Raw genomic sequence first — 17,413 nt, forward strand, 5'->3', positions numbered from 1 at the left:
CCCCCTGGTACCAATACAGTATTGTTTTATGTATAGCACAGCTAGTGACTGGTGTATACTTTTATAATGTTTTCCCCATCGTTCTGCACAATAACTTAGGTACTGTAAGGTAACACGAGCGAGCAGAAGAGAATATGGAGTGATATGCGGTAAAGAACATATTTAGCATAGTTTTAACTTTTGAAATATGTATTGCTACTTTGTTATACTTTTTTTAATGTTTTAATACCTTGTGTTTATTATAACACCAATAAATTTTATTTCCTTCACTCTATTGATGTCTATATATATATATATATATATATATATATATATATATATACAGTATGTATATATGTTAAACAATTTTGGTCCAGTATTGATCCCTGCAGTACATCGCAGATCGGTAGGTTGTGAGTTCAAACCCTGGCCGAGTCATACCAAAGACTATAAAAATGGGACCCATTACCTCCCTGCTTGGCACTCAGCATCAAGGGTTGGAATTGGGGGTTAAATCACCAAGATTATTCCCGGCCACCGCTGCTGCTCACTGCTCCCCTCACCTCCCAAGGGGTAATTAAGGGTGATGGGTCAAATGCAGAGAATAATTTCACCACACTTAGTGTGCGTCTGATACAATCATTGGTAATTTAACTTTGCCTTAATTATGTATAGGCTTTAGGCTGGCTTTAGTGGTTAGCACGTAAGCCGTGCTACACTCTACTGCCGTTTGGTGGCTAACATGGAAAGTGCACGCCCACAATTCATCACTTTTCATGTGTCAGGTAAACCGCGACGAATGGGTCCACATGAGTCCACTTCCTACTGCACGTATGAACTAAACGAGTGGTGTTAAAAAATAAATGAATAACAGATTGATTTACAAAACATCCTCAAAATGGCTGGAGAGGTGATATGTACAGTAAAGCTAATATAGAATAAAAGTGTTTTTGATAATATTTAAGACATTGCAGCTGGGCCAGCACTGTCAGCGATACAACTTGTTAAGACAGACAGCGAGGCAAAGGTTACAGCGTTCCTCCCGAGCAGCTGCTCCTGTGGCTGCTGACAGAATTAAGACGTGACAACAGTAGACACTCACCTGGGACAGACGTGCCCAGGGCCACGAACACCACGGCGGTCACCGAGTCCTTCAGCCCAACAGTGCACCCAAAATGAGAGGCCAGGTCCCCGGTTACAGCTGTCAGGACGCCAATTAAGGAGATGGAGACGAAGAAGCAGGCCCAGCCGTTCCAGTACTCGGTGGGCGGGACAAAAGCAAATAGGACTTTCCAGAAAACTGTCAGGAAGTGCATTATGTAGTCAAAGCAGGAGGGCAGCCGCTCCTCGCCGCTCTCTTCCTCATCATCATCACCTGTAAAAGGCGGAGGAAGCTGCCATTAAAACACATACAGCACTTTCTAGTTATTCATGTTATGTGAATGACATCTAATATCGGACAAACCTACTAACAGGCCGCCGGGCTTTCTGCTGGACCGCACTTGAACTCAATAATGCTCTCCCCGACCATCTTAGAGCATAACAGTCGGTTGACCGTGTTAAGAAGGGACTAAAAACCCACCTTTTTAGCACAGCTTTTATCTAATTTCTCTGCCGTCTTGTTTTTATAACATTTTTTACTAACTTTTTCATAACATGGTCACTACTGCCTAGTTTCTCTTGTTATATTCTTATTTTACTGTTATATTTTCATTCCCATTGTAGATTTTTATTTTAATTTTTATTGTAATATTTTTATATTTTGTTTCCATTTATACTCCCATTATTTACTTTTTAAATTCTTCTCAACTCTGTACACTGCTGCTGGAATTTTAATTTTCCTGAAGGAATTCTCCTCAAGGAATCAATAAAGTACTATCTATCTGTCTTAAATGCACTGCTTGCCTATCTGTTTTATTCAGTGCTTTAATGTTTCTATTTCTATTTTCTCTGTTTCTATGTTTTAAATAGTGTTTTTCATGTTTTTATTTATATTAAAATGTTCTATTCTATATTGTACTTTTGATTAAAATTTGTTATTTTGTAGCGCTTTGAGATTTTAACAAATGTAAAGTGCATTACAAATGCAATTCATTATTATTTTAATATATATATATATGCCAGCAAATTGAGGGTCCTTGGTTCAATCCCCATTTTCTACATAACTCGTCACGTCCGGTGTGTCCTTGAGCAAGACACTTCACCCTTGCTCCTGATGGGTCGCAGTTAGTGCCTTGCATGGTAACTCCTGCCATCAGTGTGTGAATGTGTGTGTGAATGGGTGAATATGGAAATAGTGCCAAAGCGCTTTGAGTACCTTGAAGGTAGAAAAGCACAATACAAGTTATAACCTATTTACCATTTTATTGCTAATTATTAAAATGTTTTCTAACATTTTGCCTATTTTTTTATTTGAACTGTTAAACTACTGTATTGCATCTTGTGTACAGGAGAATGTATGACTGTAGGATTCACTGAGAGGGCCTTGTATAATGTCAGGAAGTGTGCTTCTATTTATAAACTCTGTACACAAACCTCTGTGAACCGGAGAGAAGAACATAGCTAGAAGAGCATGTTCAAAAAAATGACACATCGGATGAGCAAGTCATCTTTCAACCCTGATGTTACGTGCACTAGTGCACATCGAAAATGTTCTAAAACCAAATTAGTTTCAACTAAAATTGGGAAAACGTGTTAAATATATCCCCAAAAAAAAAAAAAAGCACAAACTTGGTCTTATATACTTAATAGCCATTAATTGTGCAGGCACGGCAGGGCTGGCCACTTCAGTTTTTAAGGATGTGGCACATTCATTTTTCATCAACTTCTCCGGCTTTTGAGAGGGTGTAGTTGCAAGAATTAAGCGCACAGCTGCAGAAATGTTTACTTGGCAAAACAGTGTACAATTGTAAAGTCCAATGGTTCCTTCACACATTTTTATCTATATGAATGTAGCTGGTGAAGGCTGGCCTTCAAATAAAAGCAGGCCGGTAAAATGGTACGATCGCACAACAGTCACATGTGTAAAAATGCCCAGCCAATGAAACCTTGACGTCAAGCTTATGTGGTCTTTTGATGACTTCAGGGCCCTGATTTAGTAATCTTATTCCTGATTTTAAGCATGTTCAACATTTATATCTAACCTACTTAAAGTGTACAACTTTTTCAAATGACTTAGACAAACTTTATTGATCCACAGGCAACATTTTTCCACACAGTGGCTCAGTTACAAAGGATGGAAAGGGTAATGCGGGTATAAAGTAGATGAAAAATGTACCATAGTAGCAATATAAAATATAACATTTACGTAATATTTACCTTTTATACATACAGTATATAATATATACTGAAATGTTATTATATCATTGTGGAAGTTTCCTGCGTCTCGCCCGGCTTCTTCTGACCACAGTATCACACAGCTCAGGATACAGGTTTGACACAGTATTTAATACATCTTTTACTTTACACAATTGTCCGTCTTTCCAGCTTTTCAGCTGTCCCTTGTTCGTCTCTGTGCCTCTCTCCTGCGTCCTCATGCGTCCCTCCCGCTTCATGGTCTCCAGCGCTGCTAATAAAGGGAACAGGTGATTAGATAACTCGTTCCAGCTGAGGTATCCACTCACCTGTTGGCTACTTCATGGCAGGCCTCTGCACACACCCCGCCCGCAGGGGACGCGTGGAACACGCCCCTCTCCACATGCCTCCACCGCCAGACACAGGCCGGGCACCCGTCCGGCCGCGCCCACTCCCCCTCACCCCCCCCCAATAGCGGGGCGAGAGAGGAAGTCGGCCACGGCCATCTGCACTCCCGGCCTGTGGACCACCCGGAAGTTGTAGGGTTGTAATGCGAGATACCACCGGGTGATCCGCGCTTTGGCGTCGTTCATACGGTGGAGCCACTGGAGAGGTTTGTGATCTGAGCAGAGACTGAAGGCCCGTCCCAGCAGGTAGTAGCGGAGGGCCCCGACTGCCCACCGGATGGCGAGGCACTCCCTCTCCACCGTACTGTACCTCGCCTCCCGGTCCGACAATTTCCGGCTGATGTAAAGTATGGGGCGATCGACGCCCTCCACCCGCTGGGTCAAAACGGCCCCCAGTCCCCGGCCCGACGCGTCCGCCTGCAGACAGAAAGGAATGTTAAAATTTGGCATGCGCAGTACCGGCTCCTCACAGAGTGCTTTCTTTACCTCCTCAAACACCTGCTGGCACCGCTCAGTCCACTGGACAAGGTCTGGAGCACCCTTTCGGGTGAGGTCCGTCAGTGGGCTGGTCAGGTCCGCAAACCGGGGAATAAATCGACGGTAGTATCCCGCCAGTCCCAAAAACTGCCTCACCTCTTTTTTAGTCTTGGGGGGTGGACAGGCCGCAATTTCCGCCGTCTTGTCAACCTGTGGCTGCAGCCTCCCCCCCCCCCCAAGTGGTACCCCAGATACTGTACCTCCCTCCGGCCAACCGCGCACTTCGCCGGGTTGGCGGTGAGCCCCGCCCGCCTCAAGGACTCAAGCATTGCCCCCACCCGCCGCAGGTGATCTTCCCAGCTGCTACTCTGGATGATAACATCATCCAGGTAGGCAGCCGCGTATGCCGCGTGGGGTCGCAGCAAACGGTCCATGAGGCGCTGGAACGTGGCAGGCGCACCGAACAACCCGAACGGGAGCGTCACGAACTGGTATAAACCTTCCGGAGTGGAGAAAGCCGATTTTTCCCGGGACTCTGGTGATAAGGGAATCTGCCAGTAGCCCTTAGTTAAATCCAGTGTCGTGAAAAAACGAGCAGTGCCCAGCCGATCCAGAAGCTCGTCGACCCGAGGCATTGGGTACGCGTCAAAACGTGACACCTCATTCACCTTGCGGTAATCCACACAGAACCGCACAGACCCATCCTTCTTTCCTACAAGAACAATAGGGCTGCACCACGCACTGTGGGATTCTTCTATTACTCCTAACTCCAGCATGGTTTTTAATTCGTCCCGCACTATTTTGCGTTTGTGCTCGGGAAGCCTGTATGGCCGAGACCGCACCGTAATCCCCGGGCTGGTCTCAATATGATGTTGGATGAGATCCGTGCGCCCGGGCCGCGAGGAGAACATATCTGCATAGCGCCGCTGTAACTCAGCAACCTCCGCTCTTTGAGCCAATGTGAGCTGGTCATCACAGGGAAGAGGAGAAGAAGAAGCAGAGTGCGGGATCTCTGGCCCCAACTCCTCCTCCTCTCTCACTACCGTCACCATGGAGACAGGCTCGGCCTCCCTCCATGCTTTCAGTAGGTTTACATGTTAAATTTGTAAGCCTCCACCTCGGTCCGAGCGCCGAACCTCGTAGTCCAAATCACCTACTTGCCGTGTGACCTCAAAGGGTCCTTGCCACTTTGCTAGTAATTTTGAGCTGGAAGTTGGGAGTAGTACAAGTATTTTTTCTCCTGGTGAAAATGTTCTCAGCTGGGTTCCCTTGTTGTACGTACACTGTTGCCGTTGCTGGGCGCGGAGCAAATTTTCGCGTGACAAGTGCCCCACCTGGTGGAGTTTTGCTCGCAGGTCCATAACGTATTGTATTTCGTTTTTACCGCGGCTTGAACCTTCCTCCCAGCTTTCTTTAATTAGGTCCAATACACCGCGCGGGTTCCTGCCGTATAACAACTCGAATGGTGCAAAACTGGTAGAGGTCTGGGGTGCCTCCCGCATCGCAGACATTAGGGGATCCAGCCATTTATCCCAATTAGGTTTGTCCTCGTGCGTGTACTTACGGATCATGGTTTTCAGCGTTTTATTAAACCGTTCCACCAGCCCGTCAGTTTGTGGGTGGTATACACTGGTGCGGATCGTTTTAATCCCCAATAACCCGTACAGTTCCTTTATCGTGCGTGACATAAAGGACGTGCCTTGGTCCGGCAAAAACTCTTTCGGGATTCCGACGCGGGAAATGACCGTGAAGAGTGCTTGCGCCACACTCTTGGCAGAGATGGAGCGCAGCGGCACTGCTTCGGGATACCGCGTTGCGTAATCCACCAGAACTAACACAAAGCAATATCCCCGTGTGCTTGGGTTAAATGGTCCGATGAGGTCCATCCCAATTCTTTCGAACGGGACCTCCATGAGTGGTAATGGGCGCTAAGGGGCCTTTGGGACGGCCGCCGGGTTTACCAGCTGGCAATCCGGATAGGCAGCACACCAGCGGCGTATGTCTGCCCGGATGCCTGGCCAATAGAAACGGACCATGACCCGATTGAGTGTTTTCTCGTACCCCAAGTGGCCAGCGAGGGGATTGTAGTGCCCCGCCTGGAAAACCATTTCCCGGCGGGGTTTTTGCACCAACAACTGGGTGGACTCCTCACCTGTTTGAGTGTCACAGCTCACTCTATATAACCTATCCCTAATAATCACAAAGTGGGGGAATACCTGCGTTTTCCCCGGGCGCACCAGCTGACCGTCTATGCAAACCACCTGGTCCCAGGCCGCGCGCAAAGTTTCAAAATCCTCCGTGGACTGCCAGCGGAGGGCCGGTGGGGCCTCCCGCGAAGCCCCTGCCAGTTCCCGCCTGTCAGTGCCGGATGAATCCGCGTCGCCAGCGAGTACTGCACGGATATTCCCCTGTCCTACAGTCCGTGAACGCATCCCCACACATTGTGTCATTAACTGGTTAAACCCCGGCCAATTTGTTCCTAAAATTATGGGATGCGTAAGGTGCGCGCTTGCGGCAACCTTAACATTATGCTTTTGACCTTCATACCAAATTTCCACTGGCACAATCGGGTACTCGTGCACATCCCCATGAATACACCTAATTCTTCCCAGTGTCGCCTGCCTCAACACCCCGGGTTGAACCAGGTGTTGGTGCATCATGGTCTGTTTACAGCCCGAATTCGCCATCGCCCGGTAAGTACTCCCTTGTATTCTTACTGGGACACAGTACGTCTCCCCCGGATCGGGGGCGGGTGCTGGGACCCCGACAACCCGCATCACATGCCCCACCTCCATTAAGGAGCACTTCCGGCGAACGTGACCGGGTTGACCGCAACCCCAGCACACCGGCCCGGGTGTCTGATGTGCACTCTGTGAGGGAAGCTCTCTCTGGACAGCGTTGGTACCCTGAAACTGACAAGGAGAAAGCGGATTATATCCCCGGTTACCCCCCCTTGTTGGATGTGTGTGTGGGTGTATGTGTGACTGGGTGCGTGTGTGCGTGTTGATTGTTCGAGGAGGGGACCTGCTCCATGCTTCCAGGTCCTCCGGCCAGGTGAGGGCGCTGCTCCATGCTTCCCGGTCCTCCGGCCAGGTGAGGGCGCTGCTCCATGCTTCCCGGTCCTCTGGCCAGGTGAGGGCGCTGCTCCAGTGTCATCCCGTCTGGTGGCGTGAGTTGTCGGCGAAGTGCTGGGAGGGCCTTTTCGGCTGCTTTCGTCGTCGCTTCCCTCTGGACCGCTAGTTGGTCCTCGACCAGTGTCACCGCTGTTTTCACGTCGGCAGGGCGATGGCACCTCACCCACGCGGCTGTCTTGAGCGGAAGGGCGTCGACGAACTGCTCCAGCAGTATTCCCTCCACCACTCCGGGATCCCGCCCATTCGGCTGGAGCCACCGGGCCGCCGCGTCTCGCATCTGCTGCGCCAGGACGAAAGGGCGGTCCTCTTGGCCCAACTTCATTGCCCGGAACTTCCTTCTGTGATCCTCCGGGCTGCTGCCGACCCGATCCAGGATGGCGTGGCGCAGGTTTGCGTACTGCATCCGGGCGGCTGACGGGAGACTCAACGCCGCCCGCTGCGCCTCCCCCACCAGCAGCGGCAGCAGCTTCACTCCCCACTCTCCTCGCGGCCATCTGCATGAGGTCGCTGTGGCCTCGAAAACGTCCAGAAACGTGTGGGGATCTTCTGCCTCCCCCATTCGCTGCATATTGGCTGCTGCTCCTACCGTGGATCTGTCCATCAGCTGCTGGATTAGCTGCATCTGTTGCCAGCTTGCTGCCGATACCTCGGCCAGCACTTGCCCGAGCGCCTCCAGGGGTGATGTGGTGGACATCGTCGTGGTTCGCTTAAGTTGGGTGCCAGTTGTGGAAGTTTCCTGCGTCTCGCCCGGCTTCTTCTGACCACAGTATCACACAGCTCAGGATACAGGTTCTACACAGTATTTGATACATCTTTTACTTTACACAATTGTCCTTCTTTCCAGCTTTTCAGCTGTCCCTTGTTCGTCTCTGTGCCTCTCTCCTGCGTCCTCATGCGTCTTCATGCGTCCCTGTTGGCTGCTTCATGGCCGGCCCCTGCACACACCCCGTCCGCAGGGGACGCGTGGAACACGCCCCTCCCCACAATCATATTATGAAAGCATGTTTTAAATTATAATTATCATGATCAAGGCTTAAGTCAGGCTGATTACAAAAATAAATACAAATCAGATACACTTTAAAAGACACCCATAAAAACTGATGAAAAATACATTTACATACAACTACACAGTGCTAATTATTTTTTAACAAAAAATATATTTCTTAAACTCCATCCATCCATTTTCTACCGCTTGTCCCTTTTGGCGTCGAGTGGGGTGCTGGAGCCTATCTCAGCTTCATTCGGGCAAAAGGCGGGGTACACCCTGGTCAAGTCGCCACCTCATCGCAGGGCCAACACAGATAGACAGACATTCACACTCACATTCACACACTAGGGACAATTTAGTGTTGCCAATCAACCTATCCCCAGGTGCATGTCTTTGGAGGTGGGAGGAAGCCGGAGTACCCGGAGGGAACCCACGCAGTCGCGGGGAGGACATGCAAACTCCACACAGAAAAATCCCGAGCCCGGGATTGAACCCAGGACTACTCAGGACCTTTGTAGTGTGAGGCACATTCATTAAACCCTGTACCACCGTCCTGCCTGTAGATTTTAAACTGTCATTTAAACAATAAAAAATAAATAAATAAAAATGAAAATACAACTTCACCACTTAAGCTTAAGAAACTTCTCTATGACTTTAGCTCCAGACTTCTTCTGTTTGTTTGATATTGTCATTACTGCCACAAGTGGTGAAAAAGTGTATTACAACTGAGTACAGTTGCGGCCCATACGGACCACAGCTGAGAAACAGTTCTCTTTTGGCAGCCCTTTATGGTTAAGAACCACTGCTGTAAAAGACACAGAAATGACAACGGGACAACTTGCCTTACAAAACGACTCAATCTGCTGGGAATGACCTCTAGTGATAAAATGGAGAAACAACTCCCAACAAAAATGTTTGTGAAACAAAAAAAATAATGGTTCTTGAAAACAATTACATTACTAATGTGACCACAGGTTACAAAGCGTCACAGTTACAAAGAACACTTAAAATACAGTTATCAAAAATCTTCAAACCATCACCACTTTGTGGAAAAAGCATCTGCAAAAATATGCATAATAGGCTGCAACATTCACAAAAAAGTTAGCAAAATCTTGAAAGGAACTGATTAAAAGCCAACCTAAACAACAAGCCTCACATAGTAGTTGACAAAAAACATTTTCTAATTTCTACGCAGAGGAAACATTTTATTTTTGTCTTAAAAGGCAAGGAGAGCAAAAATAAAACCAAAATGTTAATGGAAAAATTGAAGCGCTGTATTTTCTTTTGTATATTTTTACGGTCTGTTTTCTGACTTTCCCTGAATGACACATGATGATTAGGACAAGATTCCAGTTTTTTAGAGTGCAGTAAAACTTAATGACTCAAATGGTGAAAAGCCGGCATGTAAAGTTAAAGTACCAATGATTGTCACACACACTCTTGGTGTGGCGAAATTATTCTCTGCATTTGACCCATCACCCTTGATCACCCTCTGGGAGGTGAGGGGAGCAGTGAGCAGAAGCGGTGCCGCGCCCGGGATTAATTTTTTGGTGATTTAACCCCCAATTCCAACCCTTGATGCAGGGAGGCAATGGGTCCCATTTTTTTATAGTCTTTGGTATGACTCGGCCGGGATTTGAACTCCCATTGTCGATTAATGCCTTTTAAAATGGCTAATGGGTTATACTTGTATAGCGCTTTTCTACCTTCAAGGTACTCAAATTGCTCTGACACTATTTCCACATTCACCCATTCACACACACATTCACACACTAAAGGCGGGAGCTGCCATGCAAGGCCCTAACCACGACCCATCAGCAGCAAGGGTGAAGTGTCTTGTTCAAGGACACAACAAACATGAAGTTGGTAGAAGGTAGGGATTGAACAAGGAACCCTCACGTTGCTGGCATGGCCACTCTCCCAATTGCGCCATGTCGTTCCCATTTTAATGCCGATCACAGATGTTGATCTGCTTCGGCTGACACTATTTATTTTTAGTCCGCCTGTGGCTAGCAGCTAATTCCAGTTATAATAATCGCTTGGATTATGCCAAATATACTACATTTCTTTGTATCTTAAAGGGGAACTGCACTTTTTGGGGAATTTTGCCTATCGTCCACAGTCATTAAGAGAGAATTTTTTTTTGTTTGCATTCTAAATGTTAAATAAATGCAATCAAAAGTGTACTTACAATGAAACCTATGGAAGCCGCGCATTTCCACCTACCAAGTCCTTAAAAAACAACCAAACACCTCTATTTGAGGTTTTATACATACAATGTATTTAGTATAGATGTAATGTAGAAACGGGCACATTTATAGTAACAATTAATATTCACGTATTTTGATCTTTTTAAGCATCTCGGCATTTGCTTTTTTATTCTTCATCACTGATTACTACTCACTGCAGACTTTATGGGGGCCAACAGGCATAATAACACATCCCTTACCGTGGAAAGTCTGCTGTCATTAGGATGCGGACTGCTGGGGTGTTCATATATTCCCATTTAGATGAAGACGGTCTCATAGTCCTCGCAAAGAAACAGGGTGGGGGCAGTGGCAGAGGGGTCCAAGCGTCTTTTTGTGTCGTTCTGGCCTTTTCCGAGTTCTAAATGGCTGTCAAAGTGTACCGACTTGTCGGAATACCTACTCAGACTTTTTCTGTCCAGGGAAGATGCATGATTTATGATTTAGAACAAACTTACATGGAGCAGGGAAGCAGTAGACCACTCAATGACTTAAAACATGGGCACTCATGGAAGTGTTCATGGCGCCGCTATTAATAGTTTGTGTGCGTTACTGCTTATAATAACAATATCACTAACTTGGTTAACATTCAAGTTACCAAATGTAAATGGAGTATTTTTGGCAGTTTTTGAAAGGTTATTTATTGGATTTAATGGGCGAAATAGAGAAGTTCCCATTGGCTGCGCTGTAAGTGGACTTTTATTTAATATTTAAAATTTAAATGCATTAAAAAAATTTAAATCCACCTGTCATATCTGTCGTAATGATTGTGAATGATAGGCAAAATTCCAAAAAAGGTGCAGTTACCCTTTAAGTATCAATATGAAGTAGCATTTTTGCTGGAGGAAGAGGCTAAACATGTTATACACCGAGAGCAAGCTTGCAAGCTGCTAAACTAGCTTGAAACAACACCAAGAAATAAGTGCTTAATAAAGTTGAAGTGTGGATGGAACCGCGATGTAGCTGAAAGTAAGTAGTTATTAACAAGTAGATTATATGAGTTTAGAGCGAGGCTTAAACAACAGTGTGGAGAGACGCAGCCGACGGGCCGACAGCGGGCTGAGAGAGACAGCCTTGGCCAAGAGGGAGGCCAGGAGGCGGGGCATGCGGTGGCGAGGAGAGGCGTGACGCATGCGGAGCGGCACGAGAGCGGCAATTTCTGTCAGGTGTGGACAACACACACCTGCTCACAATCTCTCCATCTGCTGCGAGATCATAAGAGAGGCGAAGGGGGCAGGATCAGCAGGCAGTACGGAGGAGGAAACCCCGGCAACGACACGAGCGACGAGAGACCTAAGAAGACATGAGCCCCCGCGGAAGACGCAACACTCGGCCACCGAAAGGGGCGCAAAGAATTACCATGAATTGATTAACGTGGACCCCGACTTAAACAAGTTGAAAAACTTCTTCGGGTGTTACCATTTAGTGGTCAATTGTACGGAATATGTACTGTACTGTGCAATCTACTAATAAAAGTATCAATCAAAGACAAGCAGCCAAGGGCGCGCTAGAAAGTGGCGCGCCCGATTGGGACACAAAGATGACATTTATTGAAATAATAAATGTATGTCAACCCTGCTACGAGGTGTCGTGCGTCCATGGTCCTGGCAACCCACACGGTGATGGCGGGAAGTCCGTCACAAACAGCAACAGCAGTTAGTACAGTTAATGATTGTGTTACTATCATTGGCCACCAGGTGACAGGCGAGAAAATGGCAGCTATCCAACCAGTGGTTATATGTATATGATAGGCCATATTGCTTATGGAACTCGTGCCGTCTCATGGGCCAAATGGAAGATGTCAGTGGACCACATTTGGCCCCTGGGCTGTATTATGGACAACCCTGCTTTATTACATTGACATTACCATGAATTGATTAACGTGGACCCCGACTTAAACTAGTTGAGAAAATTATTCGGGTGTTACCATTTAGTGGTCAATTGTACGGAATATGTACTGTACTGTGCAATCTACTAATAAAAGTTTCAATTAATCAAAAAAAGCATTGCCACAGCCAGTACACAACATGCAACATGGTGGATCCATCCATGAATTCCATCCATGAATTGGTCTTATCCATACTAAGGGTAATATCAGTATTTGATTGGTTATTTTCATTTTCTCAAAATCCTGTTGTTTTTTGGTAATGATTACAAATTCAGTGAATACCTACCATATTTTTCGGCCTATAAACTGCGCCTTATGACCCGGTTCCTCTAATGTACGGAATAATTCTGGTTGTACTTACCGACTTCAAAGTAATTTTGTTTGGTATGTCGTGTAATGATAAGTGTGACCAGTAGATAGCAGTCACACATCAGAGTGTAGACTGCAATATGAAGCCAGTAAACAACACCAAAACTTCAAATGTTCCATTGAGAATATAAAACATTACACACAGCGTTCAAAAATCCGTCAAAATGTTTTGGTACGACTTTGGTAAGCTAGGAAGCCGCACCGCTTCATGGATTGTCGACGCATTACAGCTGCCGTAGTCAGACATACAAGTACTGTTATTGTGTGTGTATAAGGACTGCAAAATGGAACCTGTTACCAGACAAATTTGCTGTTTTGTTTTGCAATATTATGCAAAACCAACTTTTCTTACCTTCTGGTACCTGCTGATCTGTATTTGGGATCTGCATAAGTCCTAAAAAAATTGTGCTCTAATAAATGCAACATTTTGACCAAAGAACCACCATTACATGTTATGTAGGCCACAAGTAACTGTTTTAAAAGTAGAAAAAATCATGATGTGACCCCTTTAATGCGCCTTATAAAGTTAAAGTACCACTGATGGCCACACACACTCGATGTGGTAAAATTACCCTCCGCATTTGCCCATCCCCTTATTCCACCCCCTGGGAGGTGAGGGGAACAATGAGCAGCAGCAGTGATTTAACCCCCAATTCCAACCCTTGATGCTGAGTGTCAAGCAGGAAGGTAATGGGTCCCATTTTGATTGTCTTTGGTATGACTCGGCCAGTGTTTGAACTCACGACCTACCGATCTCAGGGCGGACATTCTAACCGCTAGACCACTGAGCAGGTTTTGTATTAAAATAGACCTGAATAGACCCGCTCATCGGCAGTGCGTCTTATTAAGGTGAGCCCTACGGTCCGAAAAATACGATACATAAATAGTGAGTTGATATCGTTAATTTGTCAAGAGCATTTACCATAAATACATTGAAACATTTATAGCCCCACATAAGGACTTTCAGTTTTGGTTGATTTTGTGGACCAAAGCGTTTTGTTTTTCCAGAAGAAAACCACATCTCCCATGAGGACTAGCGCATATAGCGCTGAACTTACATGATGTCTGCTGTAAAATTGTCACAAACATTACGTCTCTAATGGCTGTGCTAATGTTAAATAGCAGACACTATCAAGAAATGATCTTGGATTGAACTACAAACATGACTCTACAACAAAAAATGTATCGGGGCGGATGCAGGTCTGAAGCAAAGAAAGACTTGCGGGAGATTTTTCCTAAGGAAGTATTAGTGAAACTATCACGCTTGTGGCTATTTAGTGCTGCCACGCAAATTTCCGATGGGTAATATTATCATTAGTATTTTGATTTGAGCGAACTAGTCCAGCAGGAACATAGCCAAGACAGCATCTGAAATACTTTGTCTTTGAGCTCACACCAGCAAGTCAATGTTGATCCCGTCCTGACTGTTCATTTATCTGGGTAAGCTCCGACAAAACTTTTCGTTTCTTTGGTAGTTTTACAGCTTCTGCCATGAAAACAGTAATTGCACGCTGCAAACGGGGACCTAGGGTGTGACCTGTGCCGTAAAGCAAGTCAAAACATTTGTAGTTTTTGTACGGCAGGGTTCCTGCCTCCCACCCCAAAGTCACTGTGTCAGTGAAAGCGATACAGACACCCTCAGGACATGACACAGGTGTCATTCAACCAGCTGTAAGTCAATATATCATCCCAAAAGCTATAAAAATATTTAATGAAGGTTGAAAAGTTAGTCCATTAAGTTGAAAGTTTGGATGCTTCAAAGGTGGTACTAATCAGAAGCAGCTGGCAAAGTCGATCAAGCTCTGAGTTTTTTTGTTTTTTTTACCTTCCACAGGTCACAGCGGAGTGAACTGATGAGACTTTTTAAGACGACTTCAACTCACCTGCACTGACAGTGACCGCACTAACAAACTGTTCCCTCCAGCTGCTGCTCCCCACCACCAGAGCCAGATTAGTCTTCTTAATCAGCTTGTCAACCGTGCTCTGTGGAGAAACAAAGACAGCCATTTTTTTTTTTTTTTAAACCGTATCAGTACTGCATTAAGGTGTCACAGCTAAGCGCACAATGAGTCACCAAAACAGACGCAAAGGAGCACAGAACCGAGTGTCCCTCAGGGGGAAAGCCTCTTTGCCAGCATTATGTCGTCTTTTTCCACCAGTGCAGAAAATATAGAGCTCTTATGAGGACACGGCTTGAACTGGAAAAAGATGAGCAAATGGCTTCTGTGGCTCTAAAAGGGAGGAAAGGAGCGCATATTTTGAGATTAAAGCCGTGATGTCATGAATGGCAGCTTGGAAATCATGCAGCTCTAAAAGAAGCACATGAGTAGAACCTTAAATGTTAAAGTTAAAGTACCAATGATTGTCACACACACATACTAGGTGTGGCGTAATTATCCACTGCATTTGACCCATCACCCTTGTTCACTCCCTGGGAGGTGAGGGGAGCAGTGAGCAGCAGCGGTGCCGTGCCCGGGAATCATTTGTGTTGATTTAACCCCCAATTCCAACCCTTGATGCTGGGTGCCAACAGGGAGGTAATGGGTCCCATTTTAAGTATTAGCATGCTAACCATAGGCCTGAGGTGATAACAAATTTTGCTGGACAATATATTTTTTGACAAATTATTGACATAAATAAACAATATTATTGTCAGCGTTATTTTAAAACCATATTAAGCACAAATGTAATCATAATATATGATAATTGTAATGCAAGTGACCCGTTAAAACAAAGTAAACTTTTTTTCATTAGCATTTTTCAGAAAAATCAGAAGCTTTTTGTTATCCTATGTTTGTACTCAATTACCTTATTTTTCAGACTATAATGCGCACTTAAAATCCTTTAATTTTCTCAAAAATTCACAGTGCGCCCTATAACCCAGTGCGCCTAATGTACATTATGAATTGTGGTTGTGCTTACTGACCTTGAACCAATTTTATGTGTTACATGGTGTAATTTATAAGTGAGACCAGTAGATGGCAATCACACATAAAAGATATATGTGGACTGCAGAATGACTTGACACCTGTTCAATAAATGGTGTTATCAAGTACCCATAAGCAAGCAACACCAACTCTTTTATGTTTCATGGAGAATATAGAACATTACACACACCAACGCTCAAAAATCTGTCAAAATGTTTTAGTACGACTTTGGTATGCTCGGAAGCCGCAACGCCTGATGGCCTTTCGGAGCATTACGGCTACGGTAATCAGACATACTGTGCTTCAACATACGGTTATTTTTAGGGTGTATATATAAGGACCCCAAAATGGCACCTATTAGGAGACATCATATCTGGTGTTTTGTTTTGTATTATGCAAAACCAACTATTACTACATGCTGTTGTGTGTTTGGGATCTGTATAAATAAGTCTGCGCCGTAGTGAAAAAGCTCCTTCTTTTTCTCTATTCTGCTGTGGCGCTGTCATCTTCTGCTTTTGACATTTCTATTACAAATTAGCATACAGTTCTAATTTATATCTGTCAGTAGACTCGCTATGGAAGCGCTAAAAACTACCGGTACAAAAAAAATGACAGGGAGAAGAGGTTGTCAAAGTAGAGCCACGTAAATAAGACTGCCTACAAAACGGTGCATCCTGAAAAGACGGTCACAACGCGGCTTGAAGATGGTTTTTAAAACAATCTATGCAACATTTTGACCAAAGAACCACAATTACATGTAATGTGGACCACAAGGAAGTGTTTTAAATGTAGAAAAGCATCATAATATTTGGGGCGGCTCGGTTGGTAGAGTGGCTGTGCCAACAACTCGAGGGTTCCAGGTTCGATACCCGCTTACGCCATCCAAGTCATGGTGTTGTGTCCTTGGGCAAGACACTCTACCTTCTTGCTCCACACTGGTTTAAATGTAGCTTAAAAGATGTAGATGATGGGTTTCACTATGTAAAGCGCTTTGAATCACGAGAGAAAAGGCGCTATAAAAATATAGTTCACTTCACTAATATGACCCTTTTAATGCGCCCTATGATTCGGTGTGCCTTTTGCATGAAAACACACCTGTATAGAACCCTTTATCGATAGTACGCTTTAAAATCTGGTCCAAAAAATACGGTAAACAACCAATGAAAATAAAATGGACTTGCTCCTAAATAATTGATATATTAAATATTGAGCTGTAGTTTGGGTCTTTTTTCTTTCTTGTTTGTCCGTGTTAAGCTGATTCTTGTTCATTCAGTTTGAAACCAAAATATTCCCACCACTGGAAATTTGCTTTGCAATCTCCCTTTCTCTCTTAAGTTTTGTACCCTACGGTGGTTCTCACTAACGACAAGCAAGGCTCTGTTGCTGTCAAAAGCTAGAAGTCCAGCTTTCACTCACAGAGACAAAGATTGTGAATGAGCGACAAGAGGGTTTATTCCATTCATGTAGTTATGCTATTGAATGAACATGCTTAGGTCCTGACAACGATACACAGAGTGAACCCTCTTGCATCAAGTTTGGAAGCAAGAGACGAAGAAAAGAAACACACAAAGACATGAAAATACATCGCTGCCGGGAAAGTTATCAAGTTAACTGTAATTTATCGTTTGATTAATTAACTTAGGTAGGCTGACCATATTTTGAAATCCCAAAAAGAGGACACATATACGTGCCAAGACGTGCAGC

The 17,413-nt window shown here is 45.1% G+C and overlaps 1 protein-coding gene across 2 annotated transcripts in view; it reads right to left on the reverse strand.

Annotated features, from left to right (window-relative positions):
• The window catches only part of slc8a4a (solute carrier family 8 member 4a), a 120,162-nt gene that overhangs the window by 15,380 nt on the left and 87,369 nt on the right, over positions 1-17,413 (reverse strand). For both annotated transcript variants that reach the window (XM_061897891.1, XM_061897890.1), the window contains exons 7-8: positions 14,666-14,765; positions 1,082-1,354 (exon numbers count right to left, since the gene is read on the reverse strand). In XM_061897891.1, coding sequence (XP_061753875.1) covers positions 1,082-1,354; positions 14,666-14,765 — 373 coding nt within the window. The remainder of the gene's footprint in view (positions 1-1,081; positions 1,355-14,665; positions 14,766-17,413) is intronic.

Source organism: Nerophis ophidion, linkage group LG04 (genome assembly GCF_033978795.1).
Source record: "Nerophis ophidion isolate RoL-2023_Sa linkage group LG04, RoL_Noph_v1.0, whole genome shotgun sequence".
NCBI lineage: Eukaryota > Metazoa > Chordata > Actinopteri > Syngnathiformes > Syngnathidae > Nerophis > Nerophis ophidion.